Source organism: Mobula birostris, chromosome 4, assembly GCF_030028105.1.
Source record: "Mobula birostris isolate sMobBir1 chromosome 4, sMobBir1.hap1, whole genome shotgun sequence".
Lineage (NCBI taxonomy): Eukaryota > Metazoa > Chordata > Chondrichthyes > Myliobatiformes > Myliobatidae > Mobula > Mobula birostris.
In genome coordinates, this window is record NC_092373.1 from 172,677,312 (window position 1) to 172,692,766 (window position 15,455).

General features: G+C 42.8%; 1 protein-coding gene across 1 annotated transcript in view; it reads right to left on the bottom strand.

Annotated features, from left to right (window-relative positions):
* tspan5a (tetraspanin 5a) overlaps positions 1 to 15,205 on the bottom strand; it is a 106,503-nt gene extending 91,298 nt beyond the window's left edge. The window contains exon 1 of the mRNA XM_072254780.1: positions 15,007 to 15,205. Coding sequence (XP_072110881.1) covers positions 15,007 to 15,087 — 81 coding nt within the window. The 5' untranslated portion in view covers positions 15,088 to 15,205. The remainder of the gene's footprint in view (positions 1 to 15,006) is intronic.
* Between the last annotated feature and the right edge of the window lie 250 nt (positions 15,206 to 15,455).

Here is a 15,455-nt window from a genome sequence, read left to right on the forward strand (position 1 = left end):
GGCGGACCGGGGACTACCTAAAGTTATCACCCAACCAGAGTCGCTACTGGAGAGGATTCGGCAGAAGTCGTGGCAGTTAGTGGGGCGAGGACGCTCCACTCGAACCAGAGTGTCAAACTACAAGGAAAAGCTGCAAATATTCAGACGCGAATGTACAGAGAACACAGATTAATTAAGAGAAATGACTGAAAAGAGTAAATCGGACTTAAAGGTAAAATGAAAACTGGTAACTGAAAATAAACTAGATGGAATAACTTGAATGATAGCAATATGGTCGAGACATAAATAGGAGAAAATTCTCTATGATTATTCAAACTGCTGAGGGCCCTCTAACACAGGGTGAAGATAGAGGTTATCCCTCTGAACTGAGGCGGGTCGGTGCTCAGGCCTCACTGTGGGAAGTCGGGAAAAATTTTCAAATGTTGCACGTTCAAAAATGTCTAGGGTGTGGTTATATGTCTTGGTTTACTGTTGAGAAGGGATTGCTTACTGTTTGGTTAGAAAAGGAGAGTGTTTTTTTTCTACTAGAGAAAAATGCAAACTGAATTGGTAAAAATAATTTCTTATAATGTTAATGGGGTTTTGAATCCAATTAAAAGAAATAAGATTATGTCTAAATTGAAAAAAGAGAGGGCACAAATAGCTTTCCTCCAGGAAACGCACATGAGCCAATCTGAACATGGAAAATTAAAAAGAATGGGCTTTAAGCATGTATTTTATTCATCATATAAATTGAGTCACAAAAGAGGGGTAGCTACTTTAATATCAAGTACTCTTAATTATGAACATATTTCAGAGACTAGAGACAAAGAAGGACAGTTCGTAAAAATCACAGGAAGAATAGGTACAGAAATAACATTGCTGAATGTTTATGCTCCTCCAGGTTGTGAATGGTCATTTTATAGACACATTTTTGACCTAATGGTCAGTTCTCAAGGGGTAGTAATTTGTGGAGGGGATTTTAATATTAGATTAAATCCTATATTAGATTCTTCAAGAATAGTTACTCAGAATAAATCTCTGACTCGGTAAGTGAATTCATTGATGTTGGAGTTGGGAATTATAGATGTCTGGAGGGAATTACACCCTACTAGTAAAGATTATACATATTACTCTTTCCCTCATTCAGCCTATTCAAGGATAGATTATTTCTTTATCTTTAATACAGATAGACTCAGGATAAAAAACTGTAATATTGCAACAGTTGATCTGTCGGATCATAGCCCAGTCTCTATGTCTCTAATCCTGGAAAGGAAAATGAGGAAAACACTATGGAGGCTAAACTCACATATACTCAATAACCCGAAGTAATGGAGAGATTAAGGGGAGAAATCAAAGAATATCTAGACCTTAATGACACGGGAGAAACATCACCAGTGATCTTATGGGATACATTGAAAGCTGTACTGAGAGGGAAGATTATTTCCATTACCACCCACATGAAAAAAATCAATGCACAAAAATTAGCAGACCTTCAAGGAAAATTAAAACAACTTCAAGTTGTAGATAGCAACAAAAGTAATTCAAATCGAAAACAGGAAATTAGGAAATTGCAAAGTGAAATTGACGATATTTATATGTTGAAAACTCAAAGAAATTTTCTTTACCTGAGACAAAAGAATTATGAAGTAGGAGCTAATCAGCTAGATTATTAGCATATAAATTACGAAAACAACAAGCAGACAATACAATTCATAAAATAAAGAATCCAAAGACAAAGCTTGTGGAGAGTACAATAGGGAAAATTCAAGAGAGTTTTGAAACATATTATCGAGAGCTGTACTCCCAACCCCGGGCCCCCAATGAGCCCTATATAGACAGTGTATTGAATTTTTTAGATCTACCTAAACTTACAGATTTACAAACTGAAAGTTTATTAGAACCAGTAACTGTCAAAGAACTGAACGTGGCCATCTCTAGGTTAAAGGCTGGAAAGTCCCCGGGTTCTGATGGGTTTACCTCAGAGTGGTACAAGTCCCTGAAGACACAGTTAGCCCCATTACTACTTAACACCTTTAATTGGATCTTGCAGAGAGGAGAAACTCCACCTTCCTGGAGAGAAGCGATTATTTCAGTTATTCCTAAAGAGGGTAAAGATAAACTAGAATGTGGCAATTATTGGCCAATTAGTGTTCTTAATTAGGATTACAAACTATTTACATCTATATTAGCGCGCAGATTGGAAAAGCTTTTACCTGGCCTAATCCACTTAGACCAGACTGGATTTATTCAACAAAGACAAACACAGGACAACATAAGGAGAACTCTGCACATATTAGAACAGGTTAATAAGAACGAGACAGAGACAATAGTAGTAGGATTGGACGCTGAGAAAGCTTTTGATTCGGTTAGTTGGGCATTCCTATACAGAGTGTTAGGAACTGGGGAATAACAGAAGACCCAACGTGCCATCTGTGCCAGAAACCAGCCAACCTAGAGCATATCTTTTCTTCATGCCAGGTTGCCCCTTCCCAGGGTCGGTACAGATGGAGACACGACCAGGTTTTGAGAGCACTCGCCTACACTTTGGAGACAGAGAGGGAAAAGGACCACAAAAAGGACAGCCAACCAAACTTCATCAACTTCATCAGGACCAGGGAACGTGCTGCAGCAACAAACAGGTGTAGAGACGGTATCCTGAGCATGGCAAAGGACTGGGAGATGAAGGTCGATCTTGAAAAGAGGCTGGTGTCCCACCAATAGTACAGACCACACTTCGACCAGACGTTCTACTATTGTCAGAGAATGCAAAGAAGCTCGTGGTGATAGACTTAACAGTACCATGGGAGACCCGATGCCGAGAGGCACACGAGAGGAAGCTTGTCAGGTACGAAGACCTGGTGGCAGACTGCAGACGGCAAGGCTGGCAGACGTAGAACTTCCCTGTCGAAGTGGGGGCAAGAGGATTTCCCGCCATGTCATGCTGGAAGATGATGGCAGCTTTAGGGATAGAAGGGAGAACCAGGAAGAGACACATTAACACCATGGTCCAAGCAGTAGAGAGAGCATCCAGTTGGCTTTGGCTGTGAAGGGACGATGGTAGCTGGATGTCTGACCGTCGGGGGTAGAAGACCGATCACCTTCTGTGGTCCCACCATCCCGAGGATGTTCCGGGTTAGGGGATGAAGCATCTAAAGACGGATGGACCCGGCTGATGACTCAACAGTCCAGCTGCAGAAACATCACAGCTGTTTAAGGTAATGCCTCAACTGTCTGAGGTGAAAGAGGCACTGTTGTGCCTTTTTCACCACCCAGTCGGTGTGTACAGACCACGTGAGGTCCTTGGTGATGTGCATGCGGAGGAACTTTAAGCTGTTTACCCTCTCAACCCCAGATCCATTGATGTCAATAGGGGTTAGCCCATCTCCATTCCTCCTGTAATCCACAACCAGCTCCTTTGTTTTCGCGACATTGAGAGAGAGAGGCTGAAGCAAAAGATTGTGATCCTGCTGAGAGGCTGAAGAGACAGAAGGAGCCGAATAGCCTACCTCCTCTTCTGTTCTTATTGAACATGGGCACCAGCATTATTTCTGTGTGTCCTCAAGCTGCAGTAATGATTGCAACCTCATACAGGGTCAGGGCTGCTGATGCAGATTGTGCAACTGGCTTCCTGTTATCCACCCTCACGGTTAAATCAGAATTCGAATTCCCAGAGCTGCAGAGGTTGTTGTTCCAGTCAGCAGGGCACCACAGAGTGGCACAGTCTTGAATCCAATGTTAATGAGTACATGCTTGCTTTGCTAATATCCTCATTAATGCAAGAGCACAATGCACTTGCAAACTACTACCAGACCCTGAATCCTTATGCTGCGCACAAAGCATTGCTGGGTTGAGTCAACAACAAGCGAGCTGCCTCAAATCCCAATGCCTCCCGCATTTACAATCAAATACAGGGTAACAGGAAGCTTCTTAAAATTCTCATCCTCGTTTTCCCACTACTTCTGTATCCTCATCAGATCCTGTTTTCTAATCCCCTCCAATCTCTCCCTAAGGTATATGGACCCCGGGAACCGAAACCTCAAGGCTGATCCTTTACTGTACTAACCCCATGTATTTTGACATCTTTAGTGTCTAAAATCTCTTCGACCTCCATCTCGAATATGCTCCAGCATCTGAGCCTCCACAGTCTGCCTGTGGGGAGAATCCCAAACATTCACCATTCCCCGGGTAAAGAAATTTCTTCTCAAATTTATCCTGCATTTTGGGAAGTGGCCCTCTTGATTAAAGTCAAAGTGGAGTTTACTGAAATATGCACGTACTCCTATGCATGGGCGCAATGGGAGCTTATTTACAACAGGCACGTAGCATCATATAGGTAATACTCAGAAGAAAAATGTAATATTCATTAAACATAAATGATGTACAATTATTTACAAGAGGAAAAACAATTTGAACAAAAACAAGTCCACTTTAGTGCAAAGAGATCAGAACAGCCAGAGCATTGCTAACTCCTGCTTGGGCTCCAAGTTCTGACATTCCCTCTTTGACTTCCAATACACACTCAGTAGCCACTTTACTAGGGACACCAGTTCACCAGTGCAAGTATCTAATCAGCCAACGATGTGGTGGCAACTCAGTGCATAGAAACATGTGCAAACATGGTCAAACATCAGAATGGGATCTAAGTGGCTTTGACCAAGGAATGATTGTTGGCACCAGAGCATCTCAGGAACGGCTGATCTCCTGGGATTTTCACACACAACAGTCTCGAAAGTTTACAGAAAATGATAAGAAAAGCACACAAAAAAAAAATCCAGTGAACAGCAGTTCTGTGGGTGAAAATGCCTTGTTAATGAGAGATCAGAGGAGAAAGACTGTTCCCAAGGAGGACAAATTAAAAATCATATAACATGATGTGCAGGAGTTTTTGCGTTTTTTTTCCCCACACAAAGAGCGGTGGGTATGTGGAACACGCTACAAAGTGTGGTGATAGAGGAAAATACATTAGGGACATTTAATAGACTCAGAGATAGGCACATGGATGAAAGAAAATGGAGAGCCAATTGGAAGGAAAGCATCAAACGGATCATGGAGTAAGGACTGTACTGACCTGTATGTTCTATGACAACACAGGAAGGCCCTTCAGCCCACATGTTGCGCAAACTAATTAAACTTATGATGCCTAATTACTTTCTGCCTGCACATGGTCTCTGACTCACCATTCTCTGTATACCCATGGGCCTATTTAGGAGCCTCTTAAATGCCTCTGTTATGTCTGCCTCCAGCACCACCCCTGGAGGGGCAGTTCAGACACCAACCACTCTCTGTGTAAAATACAAACAACATAAGCACCTCCTTTGAACTTTTCCTCTCTCACCTTAAATGCAATCTCTCTAATATTTGAGATTTCTACCCTGGGAAGAAGATATTGGCTGTCCATCTCAGCCTCTCAAAATTTTATAAACTTCTAGGAGGTCCCTCCTAAACCTTCACCACTCCAGAGAAAACAACCCTCCTTATATCTGACCTCTTCTTATGTCACAGACTGGTAAACCTCCTCTGCACCCTCTCCAAAGCCTCCACATCCTTCCTATAATGGGCTAACCAAAATTTAATCCCATATACCAGATGGGGCCTTATCAGGATTTCATAAAGCTACAATCCTCATCCTCTCTCCCTGACTCCGCACATCAAAACACACAGTGAAATGTGTCACTTATGTTAACAGCCAACAAGGTTGTGCTGAGGGCAGCCTGCAAGTATTGCTATACCTTCCAATGCCAACACAGCATGCCCACAATGCTTGGCACAATATAGAACGTACCATGTGAAACAAGCCCCGTTCCTCCTTCTCACTTACCCACGTACACCAAATCCAAACCTGAGCCAAAACCTCAACAGAGATCACTTAAGTACTTGAGTCTCTCACACTGCTCCTCCCATCTCTAGTGCTGACCACACACTGAACTGCTGAAGGATCAGTAATTTACAATGAAGTATCTCCTCCGATAAACGCATCACTACTTGTCTTTTATTATCAGAGAAACACTCCAGTCACGGTTTGGTTAATGGCTTCTTCAACATTTCCACAGCCTGTACTATTTTGCAATGTTTCCTATATCCATTTTCCGGGATCTAAGTTTATTATTCAGTCCCAACTGAGGAGATAGTGGACAGCTGCCTTTGTGAACCACTGCAGTCCCTCTGGTGAAGGTGCTCCTATACTGTTGTCCGGGAGGAACCTCCAGGATTTAGACGCAGTGATGAAGGAATAGGGATAATTTCCAAGTCAGGGTGTTGTGGGGATGGTTGGAGAACCTGCAAGTGCTGATAGTCATCATTGTTCTTGAGGATAAGATGTAAAAACAAGGTCATAGACTTACAGCATGGTAAACAGGCTCTTATGTTTAACTAGTCCATACCAACCAAGGGGCCTAACTGAATTGCTCCCATATATCTGCATTTGGCCTATATCCCTCAAAGCCTTTCCTATCCATGTACCTCTCCTACTTTCTCCGGCAGCTCATTCCATATACCCACCACCCTCTGTGTGAAAACGTTGCCCCCATTAAATCTTTCATGTCTCACCTTAAACCCATGTCCTCTGGTTACAAACTTCCTACCCTGGGGAAAAATCTGTGGCCATCCACCTTATCCATGCACCCCCATGAATTTAAAGAAATGTTGGGAAGTAATTTCTGGGTTATGGCCAAAGTTTAACATTTATTTAATTGAAGAAAGATTATCTGGTCCATTACCTCATGTCTGCCTGTGGGATGTAATTGTTCATGAAGATGGCAGCCCTTTTTCTCTGATAATTGGCTGTAATGCATTTTGGACTGACCCAAATCAATAAAAGGTGCTATATAAACGCAAGCCTTCCTTACTGGGTGGTGAAAGTAAATCTCTCTTCTCCCCTTTCCCATCGAGCAGATGTAAGTGCTGGCGAAGACACACCACCAGACTCAGGGGCAGCTTTTATCTTGTGGTTATCAGACACTTGTACGGACATCTTGTACGATTAACTCTTGATCTCTCAACCTATCTCACCAGGGCCCATGCACTTTATTTGTGCAGCTGGATTGCACTTTCACTGTCACTGTAACACTATATTCTGCATTGTTATTGCCCTTTCCCCTTCTGTACTAACTTAACGTATTTATGTATTGACTGATCTGTCAGGATGGTACGCCAATGAAGCTCTTCACTCTAGGTACATGAGACAAAAGTAAACCAGTTACCAGTAATGGGAGATGCTGTGGTGATGCATTTTCAGGTGGTTCACACTGCAGTCACAGTGATCCTGAAGAGAAGGGCCTGACTTAAAAAGATGAATGGAGTGGCGATCAAACATTGTCCTGGATGGCGTTGAACTTCATGTGCTGCTAGAGCTGCACTCATGCAGGCAAGGGGAGCGTTCCATGTCATATTCCTTGTAGGTGGCAGAAGACATGCAGCATCATCTCTAAAGGGGAAGGGAACCCAGGGAATGTTCCAATAGCTTCAGGAAGCATCTTAAGCACGTGCCCTCATTTTGCATCTGAACAAATTCTTTTCACTGTCAAAGTCCTATCACCTGCAACATATTAGTCTCCACAAACTTCTCTAGTCTTGAGTAAAACAATCTCAGCTGCTCCTCTTCCCAAGTAACTTAACAATGGGCCCATTCATAAAATGAAACTAGTTCCCTCCCACAGCCTCAAGCTCCAGGCAGCCTCTGATGGCAACTCTTTCAGCGGTGGTGGCAATCGCACCTGAGACACGTTCTCACAGGTTAAATATTACACACTGGTGCTGGATCATTTCACTGAATTGCAGGGAATGAACTGCATTTCCCCATAATAATGAACACCCTCTTGACAACACAGACATCAACAATCAGACTGACACCATTTTGAATTCTAAGTTACTGCAATAAATGCCACCAACTTTCTTTTAAACATTTTTGCATCATTATTTGTTGAAGTGGAGTCACAAGGTGCCTAATCCAACCACCTAAAGAAATCACTGTGACGTTCCAAAACCCTTTCACAAAATGAATACTGCTTCAAGTATTCTGTCACAACACAATAACATATACCTGCAATAAAATAACACTCCAATGCCTGGCAACATTTTTGTAAATTATAAGTGAATATTAACTGGAATGATCAATATCCTGAAGTCCAAGCTTATTTATATTGGAGGGAGGGAAGATCAATCATTAGCCCAGAGTTCAATCCTGAACTCCAGTGACACATAACAAACCTCAATAGATATTATTCTGGGTTCTAGGAATCCTTGATAAACATAGGAATTTGGTTACACAGTACAAGTGGTTAATCCCAGTGGTCTGTGCTGATATTTTTAGTTCAAGCATACTCCAACCCTACTTCTCTTCCAAATATTTGATCCCTTCATTCCTTTTTCCCCTTATCTGTTCATCCATATTATCCTTAACAGCATTTCTGTCCTCAACCCCTCTGAGTGGGAGTGAACCTCACATTCACAATACTCTCCTGCTTCCCCATAAAAGATTTATTTATGATTACTGATACCGGCATATAGTATATCTAGCATAGACCAGTACAATGGACAAGATGCAAAGGAACTCAGCAAGTCAAGCAGCATCTGTGGAGGGAAATAGACTGTTGACATTTTAGTCCAGATGAAGGTCTCCATCTGAAATGTTGACTGTCCATTTCCTTTCACAGATCCTCCTTGACCCACTGAGTTCTTCCACCAACTTGTTTCTTGCTCCAGATTCCAGCATCTGCAGTCTCTTGTGTCTCCAAAGAACAGGACAGTCTAGGAAGGATCAAGTGCCCTGAGAAGTGGAAGAATTTGCCCCGTGCCTAGCCAATCAAACATCTTTCAGCATCTTAGTAGATCTCCACTGGTATACGCTCGATCTTCCAAAGAACCAGCTGATCAATCATTCTTTTAACAGTTCTATCCTGAAGGTACCTGTCCCTTTTAAGATACAGTTGTATTTCTTCACTTGTGGTAAATGATCAGAGATTAGAACGGTCTGGAATAAAAGCCAAGCACAGGTCAGGCAGCACCTGTGGAAAGACAGAGCAGCCACAGAGTCGGTGACCTGAAACATTAACAGTTCTTCACTCTCTGCAGAAACACCTGACCTGAGTATTTCCAGTATTTCTACATTTATTTGTTCACTTACACCTGCAGTACATAACAAATGCCTTCACACACACTGGGGAACAGTTTAGTGCAGACCATCAATTGTTTTTAATTCAACTCATTCCCCTGTCTGACTGAATTCTAATTCCGGCCCTAATCCTTGTTTGCATTTCTCAAAGAGCTGCAAAAATCCATAAACTTGCATCCAAACAAACAATAACTTATAACAGAGCTCTTTACACGGCTTGAAAAAGTATTCAGCCTCCAAAACCTTCGTTCATATAAGTGAGCATTGCAACCAGGGATTTTGATCAATTTAACTGAGAATTTTACTTGTGAATCGCATACTCCACTTTTCATAGTAGAACCCAAAAAACAGGGAAAATTGTAATGTATGAAAAACTAAAAATTCAAAAACTGGAATGTCAGCAGTTCAGAAGTATTCATCCCCTTTGCCCAGTACTAAGTTGAATCACCTCTTGCAGCTATTACAGCCAGTTGTCTTTTTGGATAAGTCTCTCTTAGCTTTGCACAACATGGTGGAGCAAGATTTGCCCATTCCTCTTCGCAAAATTGCTCAAGGTGTGCCAGCTTATTTGGGGAGTGGTGGTGCACAGCAATCTTGAAGTCTTGCCAGAGATGGTCAATCAGGTTAAGGTCAGGACTCTGACTGGGCCACTGAAGGACATCAATTTTCCTCATTTGAAGCCATTCAATGGTTGCTCTGGCAGTGTGCTTTGGGTCATTATCCTGCTGAAAGACAACTAACCTCCTAATTTAATTTTCCTGGCAGAGATTAGCAGCTTTTTAAATCTAGGATCTCTCTGTATTCATCTTCCCATCAATCCTGACCAGATTTCCCGTCCCTGCTGCTGAAATGAGTCCCCATAGCATGATGCTATCTCCACCAGAGTTTACGGTAGGGATGCTGTTAACTAGCTGATGCACAGTATTAGGTTTACGCCAGATGTTCCCCTTAGTGTTGAGGTCAAAAAGTTCCACTTTAGTCTCATCTGACCACAAGACTTACTTCCACGTATTTACAGTATCTTTTCCAAGTCTGTACAGGCAAGGGTATGTTTTTTTAAGCCAGGGCTTCTTCCTTGCCACTCTTACATAAATAGCCTTTTTGTGCAAGGCCTTAGAGATTGTGGTGCCGTGAACTTCATCTCCAGTTGTAGCCACTGACTTCTGCAGCTCACACAGAGTGACTCTTGGCATCACAGTAGCCTCTCTTACAGGTGCCATTCTTCTCCAGCGACTATGTTTAGAGGGACGGCCTGATCTAGGTTTTGTGGCTGTGGCTTAATATTTTTTCAACTGTTTCACAATGGATTGCACTGAGCTCTGAGGTATGTTCACTGCCTCTGAGATGCTCAGGTGCCCTCCCCCAGATTTTTGCTTCCCTGTTATCATTTCCTTGACTTGACTTGAATGCTCTTTTATCTTCATTTTGGTTTGGCCTGTTGAAAATCTACTACACTATTGGACCTTACAGAGAGAGAGGATGTTTATTCTTAGGAATACATCAAAAGCAGGTGATCCTCCAATTTTCTACATCAAATTGAGTGAATTAGTGATATACAGTATTGAACCTGAGGAAAATTAGCGTAGTAACTACAACAGGGATGAATAAGTTTTCAGCCTCACAATTTTGGTTTTTAATTTTTAGTAAACTGTTGACAGGTTTTGGAATTTTCTTTTTATTTGACATGATGAGCCATGTTTTGTAGATTAACTCAAAAAAATCTTACTTCTATATTAAATTTAGAAAATGGAACAGTAAGAGGTGAAAATAATTGTGGGGGTTGAATACATTTACAGGCACTGTAAACTGACAGGCCAATTCTCATCTCTATTACAACACTTACATCCACACCCTAGCTGCAAATCAGATCAACCTTCCCAGGAAAATCCCATTTATTCATGTAGAAACTCATAACGGAGGTGTCAAAAGGAAAATCACTCTTACTTCCTATCAAAGTTTAAATATGTCACCAAAAACAACCCTGAGATTCATTTTCTTATGCACATATTCAATAAATCTATAATAGAATAACTATAATAGAATCAACATGTTCATTCCAGGAAACATTCACATTTTTGGCCTTCAGGGCTACACACATACAACCACACACAACACTAGATTCTTTATAGCTCCCGACCCGGCTTGTAGAGAGTAGCATCACAGGAAAAATGGTCACACAGACATATTTATAAAGACAGGTTTAAAGGGATCAGACAAGCTTATAAAGTGATATAGGTCATTCAGCCCAGTCACTTATTAACAGCTCTCAGAAGAGTGCCATCAGACCCACTTAGCTCTGCATTAGTTAATCCCACTCCCCAACCCACATTCAGAATGACATGTCAAACAGGAAAATTGCCATCTAATCTCCATCTTCTAAATAATTGAATGGTTATAAATGATATCATTCTAAATAATATCAATGAATTATTTATCTTTTAGATTATCATTGAATTAATTCCTGCTAAGACATAGAGTTTGACCGCACATAATTAATATAAAAGTACAAGACAGTATGGGTAAACTACAGATCAATTTTATCTCAGAATCCGCAAAAGTATCAGAATCAAATTTAATATCATCAGCATAGCATATTGTGAAATGTGTTGTTTTGCAACAGCAGTACATTGCAATACAAAATAATAAAAATATAAATTGCAGTAAGTATATATGTGTGTATATTTTATTTATATAACAGACACACCCACACACATACATACACACACACACAAAAAGTTAATGAAATAGTATTGCAAAAATAGAGGGGAAGAAAAGATACCGAGGATGTGTTCAAGGATTCATTGTCCATTCAGAAATTTGATAACGGAGTGGAAGAAGCTGTTTCTAAAATGATGAGTGTGTGCCTTCAGGCTTCTGTACCTCCTCCTTGATGGTAGCAATGAGAAGAGGGTGTGTCCTGGGTGATGGGGGTGCTTAATGCTGGATGCCACCTTTTTGAGGCATCACCTTTTGAAGGTGTCCTGGATGTTGGGGAGGCTAGTGCTCATGATGGAACTGGCTGAGTTTACAACTTTCAACAGCTTTTTCCAATCCTGTGCAGTGCCCCTCTATACCAAACTGTGATGCAACAAGTTACATAGTACATCTGCAGAAAATTGCAAGTGTATTATGTAACATACCAGTCCTCAAACTCCTAATGAAATATAGTCGCTGTCATGCCTTCATGTAATTGCATCGGTATGTTGGGCCCAGGAAAAACCCTCAGCCATTTTGACACCCAGGAACTCGAATCTGCTCACATAGAAAATAGGCAGAGTAGGCCATTCGGCCCTTCAAACCTGCACTGTCATTCAGTATGATCATGGCTGATCATCTAACTCAAGAACCCTGTACCTGCCTTCTCTCCATACCCTCGATCCCTTTAGCCACAAGGGCCATATCTAACTCCCTCTTAAATATAGCCAATGAACGTTATCCACTTCTGATCCCTCGACGAGGACTGGTGTTTGTTTCCTCGACTTCTCCTTCCTGAAGTCAACAATCAATTCCTTGGTCATGCTGATGTTGAGTGCAAGGTTGTTGCTGTGATACCAGTCAACCAGCTGATCAGTCTCACTCCTGTACGCCTCCCCGTCACCATCTGAAATTCTTCCGGCAAACTTATTACAGAAATGGGACCCACTCTCAGGGAGACTAGACACTATTTGATAAGACAAGGATGTGGCCTAGAAGACTAGCACTCCTTCAGGGTTCCGGGATTTTGTGGCTCTGGAAGCAGGCAGACTCGAGGTTGGTGCCGCTGTAGAAAACTAGTGTGTCATGGGGGACGGAAGATCAAAAGCATCGAAAGCAGAGACCCAAGACCCGAGTTCTTTGGGCACAGGGCTTGGGAGAACCGATGCAACAGGCTTTTAACACCATAAATCAGCAACTTGTTTTGTTATGTCTCTCCTCTCGCTGTGAAACTGGGACACCTCTTTTTCCCTTATTAGGGAGAGAAAGAGCCTGTGGTATGTCGAATACTGGGTGAATGAGTAGTCTTTGGGGTACTGCAAATCTGTGTCTTTGCTGATGCTTTGCTGCATGCTTAAATGCTTGGTGGGGGTGCTGTTGCTTTTCTGTTGGTGGGGGAGGGGGGTCGTTGCTTTGCTGCTGCTTACGCCTGGGGGTGAGCTGGGGGAGGGCTTTGAGGTTCTAACATTTATCTGTCATTCATTCTTTGGAGTACTCCTTTGTTTTCATGGATATTTGCAAAGAAAAAGAATCTCAGGATGTATATTGTACACATTTCTCTGACATTGAATGTACCTACTATAGATGCCATCTGAGCTGTGGCTAGCCACACACTCATTGGTGTACAGAGAGTAGAGCAGTGGGCTAAGCATGCATCTTTGAGTTGTGCCAGTCTATGTTGGTTGTCAGCGAGGAAGTGATGTTATTTCTGATCCACACAGACTGCGGTCTCCCGCCGAGGAAGTCAAGGATCCAGTTGCAGAGGGAGGTACAGAAGCCAGGTTTTGCAGCTCGTTGATTAGAGGGTATGATTGTGTTGTATGCTGAGCTGTGGTCAATAAACAGCAGCCTGATGTAGGTGTTACTGTTGTCCAGGTGTTCCAGGTGAAGTGCCAGTGAGATTGCACCTGCAGTAGACCTTCTGAGGCCATAGGCAAATTGCAGTGGGTCCAGGTCCTTACTTAAGCAGGAGTTGATCGTAGCCATGGCCAACTTCTCAAAGCACTTCATCAGAGTAGATGCAAGTGCCAATGGACAACAGTTGTTGAGGCAGCTCACCCTGCTCGTTTTATTGCCCTTTTGAAGCAGGTAGAAACCTCCAACTGCAGCACTGAAAATTTGAAGATGTCCTTGAACACTGCCACCAGTTGGTTGGCAAAAGTTTTCAGAGGTACTTCATCAGGACGTGACACCCTGTAGACGTCCTGTAGAGAGTGAGGGTTCACTCTCTTGAAAGGTGCTCTGACATCGACTTCCAGGACAGGGACCGCAGGGTCGCCAGATGCTGCTGGGATTTGTAGAGACGTTGTTTTATTCTCCCTTTCAAAGTGCGCATAAAAGGCACTGAGCTCCACGGGGAGGGAAGCATCACTGGCATTCATGATGTTAGGTTTGTCTTTGTAGGAGGTAATAGCCCGCAAGCCCTGCCAGAGCTGGCGTGTGTCCGATTCTGTCTCACCTCAATCGGAATTGTTTATTACTCTTGAAATAGCCTTCAGTAAGTCATACCCTGACTTCTTGTACAGTTCTGGATCACTGGTTTTGAATACCACTATGCCAGCCCCCAGCAGATGACAAATCTCCTGGTCCACCCAGGGCTTTTGATTTGGGTACGTCCAGTATGTTCCACAAGGCACACACTCATTCACAAGAAGTCAGTGACAGCTGTGGCATATTCATTTGGAAGATGAATCTCTGAATGTTATCCAGTCCACCGACTTAAAGCACACCTGTAAGGGCTCCTCCACCTCCCCTGACCATCCCTTTTGGTCCTCACCACTGCCGCTCTGCCTATAAACTGGGAGTAGAAAGTACAGCCAGGTGATCGGGCTTCCCAAAATGTGGCGTGGGATAACACGGTATGCGTTCTTGATGATGGTAATTGATTTTAAATATCACCTTTAACATTCGGTAGAGGGCCAGCTGATACAATACAGTAATTTTAAAAGAACTTAACTTTCTTTACATGCCAAACTGCCAACGCGACTAACCGTCTCAGAGCAAGGTTCACTCCCAGGCCCCGGAGTTCCTCTCTCTCCTCACACACACATACACAAAGACTCTCTTGTCCTCTCTCTCTGTCTCTGAACAATTGCTGTAAATTTTGCTGTCAGTCCCAGTGTTTCCTAGACTCTACCCGCTCATCTCTCCAGCGTCCCAGCACCATACAGACTTCCCTCTGTTGTAGCAAGATACAAGCACTGTTGCGATCTACCACTCACCCAGAATATAATGTTGAAGCCGAAGATGAAGTACTTGATACAGCAGCTGACTTCAGGCCCTTTATAATGTTTCCCTGACATCTTGGGTTGCTCATGAAGGCGGCAACTTGACACAATATAGCAGAGAGGAGCGATGTAACGCACGATTTGTCACTGATCTCCAGCGCCCACTGCCAGCAGCACTCAGGAAAGCCCGGGATCTCCGGGATAAGCAAAGGCGGGACTTCCGGGGGAGGGAGCTGGAAGCCAACACTGGATGGAGATAGATTGATGGAGACCGTGATTGAAAGGGAGCGAGAGAGGAAGGGGGAATGGAGCAAGAAATAACGGACTGGTGGAATGAGAAAGGCGAAGGAATACATCGGTAAATTTGTTTTTTATTGTCACTTGTACCGAGCGGCAGTGAAAAACTTTGTTCTGCATACCATGCATGCAGATCATTTCATCGC